The 12,891-nt window shown below is 40.2% G+C and overlaps 1 protein-coding gene across 2 annotated transcripts in view; it reads right to left on the reverse strand.

Moving 5' to 3' along the window:
• The window catches only part of Unc13c (unc-13 homolog C), a 401,427-nt gene that overhangs the window by 197,748 nt on the left and 190,788 nt on the right, over window positions 1–12,891 (reverse strand). For both annotated transcript variants that reach the window (XM_035444481.1, XM_035444480.1), the window contains 3 exons: window positions 12,005–12,174; window positions 7,927–8,042; window positions 5,880–6,043 (listed from right to left, as the gene is read on the reverse strand). In XM_035444481.1, coding sequence (XP_035300372.1) covers window positions 5,880–6,043; window positions 7,927–8,042; window positions 12,005–12,174 — 450 coding nt within the window. The remainder of the gene's footprint in view (window positions 1–5,879; window positions 6,044–7,926; window positions 8,043–12,004; window positions 12,175–12,891) is intronic.

A 12,891-nucleotide genomic window follows, 5' to 3' on the forward strand; every position in this document is an offset into this window, starting at 1 on the left:
AAGCTTGCCTGGCCTTGAGAAGCAAGACACATTGAGTAGTGTGCTCCTTGAACAGAGGGAGCAGACCTCCGTTCTTACTGCTGTAAGCTAGAAAGCCCCTTCTGTTGTGGATTTACCACTGCACTAGCCACATGGGCACAGAGTCTTCATGTCCTTGTCTGTTCTGTTGTTTTGATAGGAGAGCTATAATCCCTGTTTGTGTGAAAGCTCCAGAGCAAAGGGCATGGGCGGAGTTTTATTTAACAGATGGAACCAACAAACTGTCCCTGATAGGAAGTAGCCCGTGGTAAAGGGAGTGTGTTTCCAGTCAGCAGGATGTAGAAAGATGAGTCTTCACGCTCAGGTTATTTACCGGCAGAATGGAATCTACTTCCTCTCCATTCTGAGAAGTACTCAGGAGAGAAATCTAATGCCACACTCAGACTCTGACTAACGCACGTCTCCCCTCAGGTATCCATCTCCAAGGCCGTCCTCAAAAGAAGCATGAATGTGAAACCAATCAGTCTCCATTAGAAAATGAAGTAGAGGTATTTCTCTAAGCATACAGTCTTTAAGTATGAAAGGAAACTACTAGGAAAATTCAGAAGAATCAAGCCATTTTATCCTTTTCCAAACTTGTAAGTGTGCACACTACACAGATGTTTCTTCTTTAAAGCAGTGCCCCAATTTTGTGACTTTTAAACTTCCTTAAAAAAAAAAAAAGATTTGTTTTACATCTATGGGCCTTTTGCCTGCAAGTATGTATGTTTACCATGTGCAAGGAGGCCAGAAGAGGATGGAGGATCCCTTGGAACTGGAGTTATAGACAGTTGTGAGTCACCATGTGGGTGCTGTGAACTGGGACACAGGTCCTTTGGAAGAGCAACCAGAGCTCTTAACATTTTGGGCCATCTATCCAGATCCTAACTTTGTAAATTTTAAACATTAAGAGGACAGAATTCTTAAACTTGAAATTAATAGTTTTATGTGTTTTTTTTCCTTGCTTGGTTATTATGATTTGTTGGGTTATATTCTGATACGTAATTTTTTAAGTACAATAGAATTTTACTAGATGTAAAAAAAAAATGAAATCATAACATTTGCAGGAAAGTGGATGGAACTGGAACTCATTGTGCTAAGTGAAATAAGCCAGACTTAGAAAAACACATACCAGGTCTTCTCTCACATGTAGGCTATTGATCTGCATTTATACGTGTGTGTATACATGCATGTATGTGTGAGAGCATGTATGGGTATAGATCATGAAATTAGGATGTGGACAACCAGAGGGAAGGAAGTGATTTTAAAGAAGAGGAGAGGGAGGAAGAGAGGGCCATGGAATACACGCAACACAAAAGTAGAAGAGGGGGAGAAAAAGAACCAGAAAGACTGGAAAGTGTTATGGAGAAGGGCAGTGGGGGAGGGGAGTGAAGAGTGAATAAAAGCCAAGTATGATGATGCATATGTAAGAAAATGTCATAATGAAACCTATGCCTTTGTATGGTGGCTTAAAAAATTAAAAAGCAGCTCTCTGGGGTTTCTTTCTAAGGCCCTGGCCCACAAGAAATACCATGGATGTTATCTACATCCAAGGTGCCTTGGAAACTCTTGATGTGGCACATCAGAATTTACTTTTCTTGTTGGTGGAAGGGCTTTGTCCTCTACCTTACCTGCTAAAGCAGGGACTTTGTAAAAACATTGTGTAGTAACCAGTGTGGAAGCGAACCTGACATCAAAAGACTGACTGAACCTTTAACAGGCAGCCTTCAAAAGCTGAAGCAGTAACAAGTCAGTTTCGGCCTTGGGAATTCCTATTAGGAAAAACCTTTTGCCTTCTATGTGGTAGGAAGACAAGGTGTGACATTGGCAGTCTTTACAAATAAGTTTGGGGACATAAAAAGACTCATAACTTAACAATCACAAACTATTTTCCTTCTGATACATTATTTATGAATTTATTTTTGTGCCTTAAAGCAAAGATTTTAAAACAATAGAGAAATACTAATTATTTCACACATGTAAATATGAGGTTTGCCTCCATGAACTGCCCCTTTCTAGTTATTTTATTTTATTTATTCTATTGGGAATTAACTTACATTTCAATTGCAGAAATAGCATTTTGGAAGCATGGCTAAACTCTCTCTGAAAAGTATTTTCAACCCCTGACAACAAGTGTCAGTATCTGAAAAACTATTTTCAAATTATTATAAGGGTTCAGTGTGGTATGCACCAAAATATTTCAATACAACTTACACAGTAAAGGAGTCACTTACATCAATTTAATTAAATTCATCATTTCTCCATTATTTGCTTTTGGCAATTGAAAACCTCTGACATCCAGAGATAGTCCAGGGGAAAATGAGATTCAAAAATAATGTTGATAGAAACCTTTGCTTCTTATTCCTTCTACTATGAGCCTGTATTTAGTTTCTAGCCTGAACCCAGAACTTCCACACAGTGAAGTAAAAGTAATGACTAATCAAGATTTCAATCTGTTCTGCTTCATTTAGAATTCACCTCCAATCTGCTCACTGTGCTGATATAGTGACACACAACTAGAGACCTATATCAGTCTATAAAAGCAATTAATTCCTAGCACCAATCACAGATCCATGTTATTTAGGGATTATTAGATTGTCAATCAATATATTTTTTCTTCTTGCAAGGTAATGGCAAGTTTTGTATTGCCAAAGCAAAATTTGTCCTGGACCATGTTAATGATGAAAAGCAAGGAAATGTGCTGGAAAAATGGCTCAGTTGGTAAAGATACCTGCCAAAAAACTCAAGAAATCATGTTTGATCCTCAAGACCCAAATGGTAGGAGGAAAGAATTGACTCCAGCAAGTTGCCCTCTGACCTCCAAACAGTGGCCATAGTCTGTAGCCCCCCCAGTCAGTTCTGAACAGAAAAAGTCTCAACAGGAGCTAGAGAGATGCTCTGCAGTTAAGAGCACTCACTGATCTTGCAGAGGACCTGGGTTCAGTACCCAGCACCCACATGGTAACTCACACCAGTCTATAATTCCAGTTCTAGGGGATCTGACACCCTCTTCTGGCTTCTGTGGGCCCCTGCACGCACATGGTGAATACAAACTCACTGAGATACACTCATAAACACGGACATTAAAAACAAACAAACAAAACCCTCCAAATCCTTAAATCCTCTGGCATGGGACAAAACAGATGTCATCTGTCAGTAACTTCCTTACAACTGCTGGGGTGTAATGTAGATTTCCCTGACAGTGAATCCCTTCTTTGAGATGTGGGCGGGAAAAGTGGAGAAGTTTCAGCTGAGCATAGCCACACCTGTGTGGTTGATTAATCTTCAGCTGTTTAACACCAGGACTGCAGGGTTGAGTGCTACAAGAAGACAGCTGATCCTGCACAGCATTTACTATCTAGGCATTACAGAATAAAACAGTTGCCAATCCTAGCTCCAGACCAATATCTGGTGTAAACAGGGCTTGTTAAAATAGAGAGTGTAAATAGGAAAACACTCCTTTGACCTGCATGTCACTTATCAGAGAAGAATGCAGAGTTTTTTTTTTTTCTTCTTATTGTTGAGTTTGAGAGGTGAGAAAACTTTCTTAAGAGACAGGAGTGCTGACTCTCCTCTTTCAGCTACTTGCTATTTACCAGTATTGCAGGCAGTTTTCTCACAATGTAGAACATAGGAAAAGGACTTTGATTGTCAGCACCCAGAGCTCTTTTGCTCTAACTCCACCAAATTATTTCCTTTGCTTGCAAGTGTTTCCACGTTGAACAGCTCATTTACATTGTTAATCGTAGTTGCATTTCAGTTGTGCTCAATTTTATATTATGTGTTTTGATAAGTTCCACAGCACTTGGCACGTGATAAAACAGATGTCAAAGTCACTGACTCCCTTACAGCTTCCGGAGTGTAAATTAGATTGCCCTGACAGCGAGTCACTGCTGCAAGATGTGGGCAGGAGTGGTGGGTGGCCATCAGTCAGAGAGATAAAAACTGAGTTTCTAGATTGTGGAGGAAGCCTCTATTTTGTGACCTCTAAGATCCCTTGTATGTTTAAAAGTGTGATCAGTATTATTCAGCACCAGGGCATTATATAAATCTAAAAGAAACACAATCTACCAATGTGTGTGTTCTTGCAAATGTATGTAGGTGTCAGTGCCCACTCATGTAGAGGTCAGAGTTCAACATTCAATCCATCTCCATTTTATTTTTTGAGACAAGGTCTCTTAGTAATCCAGGACTCTCAAGTTGACTCTACTGGCTGGCCACTGTGTCCCAGGATCCTCTTGTCTCCACTTTTCCTGTACTAGGGCTACAGGAACATGCTGCTATGCCCAGTGCTGGGGATTTGAAATCAGCCACCTAAGTTTGTACAGCAAACTCTTTAGCCACTAGGCCATCTTCCCAGCTCCACTGTTTCAGTACTTTAAACATCTCTTTAGTATTTCAAATTTCAATAACTCTGTTCCAGAACTATCGCTGGCTCTGGAGTCCTATAGTTCAGAGAAGAGCATTGATTTTGCTGTTAATTATACATGATGGTTAGTTTTGTTAACTTAGAGCAACCTGGAATCACCTGAAATAGAGTCCCAGTGAAGGTTTGTAGAATTGGGTTGGTCTGTGGAAAACTGTCTTACTTAATATAACTGATGTGATAAGACACCATCTTCTGTGAGTGGGACCATGTCCTAGGCAGGGGCTCCTGAACTGTGTCAAACTAAGCTGAGCACAAGCGAGGATGAAAGCACTCATTTTCTTTTTGCTCTTAACTGTGGGCATGGCCAGTCATCTCAGGCTCTTGCTTCCTTGACTTCCTTGAAGGTGTGTAATCTGAATTTGTGAGCTAAATTAAACCCTTTCTCCCCTAAGCTGCTTTTTATAAGGGAATTTTTTATCACAGCAACAGAAATGAAATTAGGGCAAAGCCTATCATTTCTATGAATAGAACTAACTGATTATCTGGTGTGTTATCCATTCATTGCATATGAGAATATGACCTTGATGTTAACATATTCATTTATATTAACATATGCCTATAAATCCTTTCCCGTTATACATTGTGTATAGATGATAAGTTAAATGTACTTAAAAACACAGACCTGGTATGAAAATGTCCACCATGGAGAATAAGTGACCAATTCTAAGTCCTAGCTGATACCCCTGTTAGGTATCTGTGTAAGCCTACTCATTACCCCAGTCACCGAAGCAGTGGGGTCTATCAGTACTATGAACATCTTTGCTTTATTTACTACACTAATAATACACATATTGAAGGAAGGAATCAGCCTAGTACCTTACCTAAGATGCTACAATGGCTCCTTGTGCTTCAGACAATAACAGCTGTGTGATCCTTGGGTATGCCAGGGCTTTACTTTCCTCAGATGCAAAGAGATGTTCACATTACAGGGTACTAGCCCTGCTCTCAGAGTACCATGTCTTACCAATGGGTCTCAGATGGGCATTTCTAAATCCCCCATGCAAATGATCTAGTGAAGGATTCCCATTTCCAAAGAGAACAAAGGCAGGAGGATGGTGATGCTGACTGCTCCGATACTTACTATCTTACTGCTGCACTTGGAAGCATATGCACAATGTAAGGAAATTCCCTTTCTGATTTATTGCATTTGGGCTAGAAGAGCTGGGATGAGGGCTGGCAAGATGGCCACCAGGTCAGAGTGCTTTCCAACAAACTTGACATCCTGAGTTTCAGTCCAAGATAGTCCAAGGAGAGAACAGACTACTGCAATTTGTCCTTTGACCTCTACAGGCACACCATGACAAGCACATGCACATACACACTCAGTAAACAAATAGGTATAACAAAGTAGAGAATCAAGATGAAGGTTCCCTTTTCTTTCCACTGAATTTTAAGCAAGATTTGGGATCACTTCAGCATCCACAGTACTTACGTCATAGCTTGATAAATGGATTCAACCCCATAACGAATGGCAAATTCATCCACTATTTCTTGAGAAGCATCATCAAAGAAAACCTTCCAGGCTTCATCGCCTTTGACTTCTGGTATTTTCACTCGGCCATTAGACTTCACTTCAGTCAAGTAATGGAACAGGTTCTGAAAGCAAGCAGTTTATAGTTCTTCTGGGATTCCTCAAGATAAGCTAGGAACATTTAACTATGTTTTTCTGTAGACTATCCCTGCATTGTTATCATGTCTATGTCAGCAGCCTCTGAATGCAATGGGAATATCTTAGATTATATTAAACTTAATTTATTATAAGAAATTTGCCTTTGCTTCTGCCTGGGAGTCTGCAGAGTCAGTGATTCATTTATTTGTACACAGCCAGCTATTTCCAGAATAGGATAACGTATTTTTACATTTGTGGACTCTGAGTAAATTACAGTGTCCTGGTTGGATAATGGGATGTTAGCCATGATCATATAGAAGACCATCACATAATGATACTATGAGGCTTCAGAAACAGAATGGTAATAGCCAGGGAGAGTTGAGAATAAAAATAAATGTTTAAAAAAATTGTAATTAAAGAAATGATCCCCACTGAATCCTCTATGGTGTCCAACAACTATAGATGCTGTAGCCTAGAAGAATCTTTTTATTGGTTATAGAGCTTTCTATCTCTTTGTAAATTTACCATTGGTTACACATGGAAGTCAGCAGATAGCTTGTGAGAGTTGGTTTTTGTCTTTACATTGTGTGGATCCCATATATGGAGGTCGGGTATTAACACCCAGTGAGCTATCTCTCTGCCCTTATTTTCCTGAACCAGAAGAAAAGTCTCTAGAAAGTACAGCCTAAAACACACATCTTCTCTGCTGGCTTTCCAAGGCCAGAGATCCTGGCCAAACCTGTGGTGATTGTTGCTTTAATTAGTCAGAAAACAGAAAGCATTTTATTGACTTAATGCTGCCAGTGCATTGGCCATAAGAATTAATCATAAATCCTGTATCTGCCTACTGTGTGAACAACTGAAACACCACATTCCATATTTTTTGTTTGGTAAAATGGTATGCAAATCTTTACCATGTCAAGTGTTTAGAGGTATAGATTTTCATAAATATATTTAGGAAAATTAATGTGTAAAAAAGCAATGGCCTTGTGGTGGTTAGTTTAGTGTCGCTTTGACACAATGTAGAAGCACTCAGGAAGAGTGCCAGCGAGAGACTTTACAGGTCATGTAGGAGTCTGGGCATGTCTGTGTATCTAAACTGGCTGACTTGAGGAGGGAAGGCCCACACTGAATGTCAGCCACACCATTTTCCAGCCTTGGCCATAGGCTGAATGCAAAGGAGAGAGGGTGCTGATCAGAAGTAGGTGTTTGTTCTCGCTCTGCTCCTGACTTTGCATGTGAGCCAATGCTTCAAGTCCTGCCTCCTTGAGTTCCCAGCAGTGATGGATTATAACATGAAACTGTGAGCCCAAATAAACCTTTTCTTTCCTAAATTGCTTTCTGTCAGGCATTTCATCATAGTGACAGGAATGGAACAAGGACAGCCATCTTGCTGATGCCTTTCCCCTCTAGGGAAAGTATTCTTTCCTTCTCTCACAGAGCACGGAGCTTTGTCTCATCCTTTTGGCTATCTGGAAGAAGTATCATTGTCATCCAAGGTCTTCAGTGAACACTTCTTATCTCTCTAGGGCTTGTGGAAGCCCAGGGCAACTGGTCAGTGTATATACACCAAAGACCAGACAGGAACTGTTGAGTTAGCTGTATATCACCTTCTTTGAGTGCTCATTCTGAAATTCCACTAAAGAACCAGCTTTCTATCAGGCTTTCATACCTCAACCCACCACCAGCTACCATAGGCTCAGTCAGCACAGCCCCGGCTAGATACCACAGGCAGTCTGAGCTCCAGGGAGAACCCCACAAACCCAATTCCTTGACTTTTCAAAATTTAAGGTTTGTTTTGTGATTCATAACAAGCATGCCCTCCCCCCCACCAATTTTTACTTTTAATAAAATTTGTTTTGCTAGTTACCTCATGTAAACAAGTGTACTGTATATGGTATGGTGCCACTTTCTCCTCTCCCTTTATTTCCACATTGATTTTCAGTCGGATGGCCCCAGACACAGCTGACTTATCTGTCCGTTTCTCTGAGGAAAAGCAAACATGTCCTTGGTCAGTTATTTCAACAAGAACATAATTCTTATTCAAGTTCCCCAGTGTACTGACTCATCACAACCACAGATACCTGTACTGGGCCTACTCAAGACTTGCCGTATCAGCAATCAGTCAAGCAAGGGAGAGAGCCTCATGGGGCCCTACCTTTTATCTCTAAACTATTGGCTATTGAGAGACTCTGGGAAAGAGGGGAGCCACTGTCTCTAGTTTTATATTCAATGAAGAGCCACTCCCTCATACTGTAAAGGACAGGGCCAAACACATGGGCACATGGACTGGTCCTACTAATTTCAGTGGGTCACAAAACAAAACAAATAGATATGAACATGAAAGATATCTGTGTGCGGAATGTATGTTGATGGTGTTAATCTTGTGGATGAAAGTGGTCCATATGTTTTACATACATATGTAAAATTGTTTAAATACAATTTTATGGGTGGGAGAGATGGTTCAGTGGTTAAGAGCACTTGCTGTTCTTGCAGAGGATCTGGGTTTAATCCCAGTGCCCACATGGCAGTAGTTCAAAACCATCTTTTACTCTGGTTTCAGGAGATTCAATGACCTCTTCTTGCCTCCACGGGTACCAGGAATATACAAGTTGTGTATACACACATAAAGGAAACACTCATATCCATAAAATAAAAATAACTGATCTTTAAAAGCAAATTTAATGAATGAAATCTTAAATTAGCCATCCATACACACAAATATGAACGTATGTATACACACATGCACATAAAGCACACACACATGCATACACACATGTGCACAGCATACATACACATATGCACACACACACTTCTGCACACAGTTACACACATGCATGTACATGTATACATTACACACACACACACACACACACACACACACACACACACACACACAAGAAGTTTACCTAGGAACACCTCACTTTTATATACAAGTGACTAAGTATCCATGACACCCACAGACAATTCAAGCCCGTTATGCTGCTGTAATTGTTAAACTACCTGTAGAGTTCTGACAGAAGATCAAAGGACCCCCTGCCCTTACACAGTAAAGTTAAATTCATTGTGTGGCAATTACAAGCAAGATAATCAGAGCATAAAATTTCACGAGGAAACTGTCTCATTTGAAAACACCTCGTCAGCATCCTCTTGCTCATTCTGCACTTCAAAGGATGAACCAAATTCTGGCTAACAAGATGAAAGCAGTTTTCATATCGTCTATCGACAGCCTGTGCTTACTTTTAAATGTGATATTAATTATGTGAATGGAATCAGAATACAACCAATTTATTCAGTAAGTGGATTTGAGTTGGGAGGAACAGCCCACACCTATCAGAGCTTTGAGAGCAACTTGCAGTCACAAAATTCCTAGAGTGTGAATATGGCTTGGGAATGTGAGATTGACACCCATTATTGCACATAGGAAATGCATGGAGAGAAGGTCACCATTTATAAGAAATATAGTAGGAGCTACATAAAACAACAGGAAGCTGGTGCTGATGACTTCAATTGGCCCCTTTCCTAAACATATCCATGTTTTTTAGCTTGCATTCTCTGTGTGGGGTGCCTCTTGATTCTCTCATGCTTGCTGTCTAGCAGGAATGAGTTGTGAAAATTCCATCTTTGGCAGTACAGAATCATGAGGGGTTTGCCCACTTGCTAGGACAGCACACCTACCCTGTTGTTTTGTTCAGTACCAGGATTTAACCCAGGGTCTCAAATTTCAAGGGAAGTGCTCTACTACTAAGCTATATCTCCAGCCAGTTCCTCACTTTTTGAGACAGGTCCTTGTGACATTGGCCAGGCAAGCCTTGGTCTGGTGATCCTCCTGCCTCTGCCTTCTCAGGAAATAGAATTACAATCTTGGCCCAGCAGACCTGTCTAGGAGTCCCTTTGCTCTCAACGTATACATAGTTTTCAGTTAGCAGCAGTAAGTAAAATACAAAGCCTAGGGTTTCCTTGCCTGCCACCCCTTCCCAGAGCGTAGGAAGCTTAGAAGGAATGCTGTCCCTCAAACCAGGAGCCATTGACTCTGCTTGAGCACACAGGGCTTCGGGGCAAGCACTGCTTTGTGTGGTAGAGTGGATTCCAAGTGAAGAGAAAGGACAGAGTTTACAGAAAGGACAAAGTGGATTATTTGGGAGGGTTGGGTACAATGGGCTAAGGAATGTAAACTAATTCTCTCTCTCTCTCTTCTCCTCCCTCCTTTTTTGCCTTTCTCCCTCCCCTTTCCTTTCTAGAAGGCAAAGGACAGGGAAGTGAGGGGACAGAAATATCTACCCCTGGGAAGCTGAAGCTGCTGAAGCAAAGGCGGTCTACACAGCACCACAGCAGGGTGTTTGTTTCATAGTTTAAAAGGCAGCTTCACATCACAGATAGGCAGCCATCTAACCAAACAGCACAGCCAAGCTCCCTAGCAAACTGGTTATAGCCAGGTATAGACCATCCAACAATAAAATACAAGAATTCCTGTTCTTTAGTTCAAGAAGATGGTAATTTGTCATAGAAAAAACATGCAAAACTAGGCTCTAATTAAAATATGATTTTTGAGTATTGCCCAGGAGCTGAAATTTTCTTCCTTTAACGTCTTGGTTTCATATGTAAAGTTACTTAATAATTTAAATAAGATGTGGGAGTTTTAACTTAGTCTCAAGCTTAGATTCCAATAATGAGAAGTACCAATGTTCTTTAATTAAGATTCCTCAACTATTTTTGGTAATGAGCTCCCAGTGTAGCTGAATCATTTGTGTTCAGATTAAGTTAAATTTCCTGTTTCTCTAAGTTGTTACATAATTTAGAGTTTTATTAACTCAACGAGTCTTTCTCTATTTTGACAACCACCGTATTACTAAAAGTTTGTAGGCTTTGTTTCTATTTTAAAGCGAAAATTTTATGAGTTGGTAAAGTACATTGTGGATCTAAGTGTAATTCTTTGCAGCCCCAGGGCTGTGTCAGTTTCTGTTGGATTTATGACCAGCCAGTCCTCAAAAATTTAATTTACCATTTCCTAGGCTGGTATTAAGAAATCTTTGGATCAGATAGGGCTCGTTCAAGGTGGTATGGCCATCTTTTATGGAAACTAAGATAAGATAAATTGGTTCTATTATTAAGTCATCAGTAAAGAGCCCTGATTATTTTACATTCAAGAAAAAGCCAAATTCAAAATTGTCTTACTCCTGTTTCCATACTAAAAGTTCATTTAAATGTCATGCCAGCTAAATTTATTATTGATGTCTTTCATGGTTGGAGCCTATGTTAAAGCTACATCAATTCTTCTTGTTTTGGTTAAGGAAGGCCTACTTTTATATCACCATTTGAAAGAAATCCCAACTACATCAAAAACCTTTCTTTTTAATTCGTTAATTTATTTTTAATTTATGTGCATGAATGTGTTTGTGGGAATGCATGCCATGCATTTGTGGTTGTCTGTGGAGGTCAGAAGAAGGCATTGCATCCCCCCAAGTTAGAGTTAAAGGTAGTTGTGACCACTTGACATAGGTTTTGGGAACTAAACCTGGATCCTCTGGAAGAACAGAAAATGATGTTAAGTGATGATCCATCTCTCCAGCCTTCCAAATATATTTTATTGCTAAATTTTCATTATTGAGTAGAATAAATCAAAGAGCAGCCACAGATTGCCCAAACATTAGACAAATGTCTTTGAAGCTGTATATTATGCATCTAAAATCAAGAGTCATATAAACTTTTCTCTGAAAGACATTCAATTATTTGAGTTTTAAAAATTTCATCTCAGTTTTAACAGTGTCTTTCGGTAATATAAAATTTTAGTCAATAATTACCCTTTATTGCTAGTGAAACTAACCCAGCCAAGAGATCAACAGAATGATCTACAAAGGCATTCAATTTTTAACAATAGGTGAACATGATCTATGTCACAGAGACTCTAGAATTTTAACTCATTTTCAAGTAGGTATAAAAATAATCACCTAAGTTATACCAGACATCCATCTCGCCACTTAGAGTCCTGACTTCCACAATCGTCTGGCCCAGAAAATCATCCGACTCCTTCTTGAAGTGCTGCTTCACTCTGGATTTAATGTCATCATCTTCATCCCATACTCGGACCTTGATTCGATCTGTCGAGTTATGACACTCACTGAAAACAAATGTGCACAGGTCAGCTGCTGTTCTGAAGGGCACACGGTGTTAGAAGCTGATTGTAAGCCTGATCAACTTATAAAGAGATATCCATTGAAATATAAATGAGGATTCCCCATGACACCTTCCAGCCATGGGTGTTACAGGTACCCAATGCAGGTAGATAGGAGAAAAGTGTGATTCTCTAAATGACAAATAGGCAAATTTCTATCCTGTTCCAGTCTATTGGTCGTAGCTGAGACAGCAGAGTCACACATGCAGTAAAGACCTTGGTTTAAGTATGTCCACATTTTAAATTTGCAACATTTTCTCTGACAACATATCCATACCCTAGAAATCCCTCATTTGAACAATAAACTAATTTCATTGCCATGGACAGTCAGATTATAAAACAATGGCACAGTGTAGGGAGTAATCCTGTTTAGAGGTACTGCTGACCACGCCTGCTTGGGGCTGGCTACAGGTGCTGCTGACCAGCCCGCTTGGGTGTGGTCAGAGTGATGTAGCAAGAGTTTAAGTAGCAGAGAGGCATGCGTGCAGCCCTCCTTTCTCCCTCCCGCCTGGCTAAGCAAACATCTGTGGGTCACTCTGGCTCTGGTGTAAACCTGGTCATTGGCCCTTCAGTGAGTACTATCCCTTTACCTGTTGTCAATCTAGTTCTGACTCCCTCATTGCATTCGGCATTAGCACAGTTATAGGCAAGTACTTGACACAT

This window comes from Cricetulus griseus, chromosome 4, assembly GCF_003668045.3.
Source record: "Cricetulus griseus strain 17A/GY chromosome 4, alternate assembly CriGri-PICRH-1.0, whole genome shotgun sequence".
NCBI lineage: Eukaryota > Metazoa > Chordata > Mammalia > Rodentia > Cricetidae > Cricetulus > Cricetulus griseus.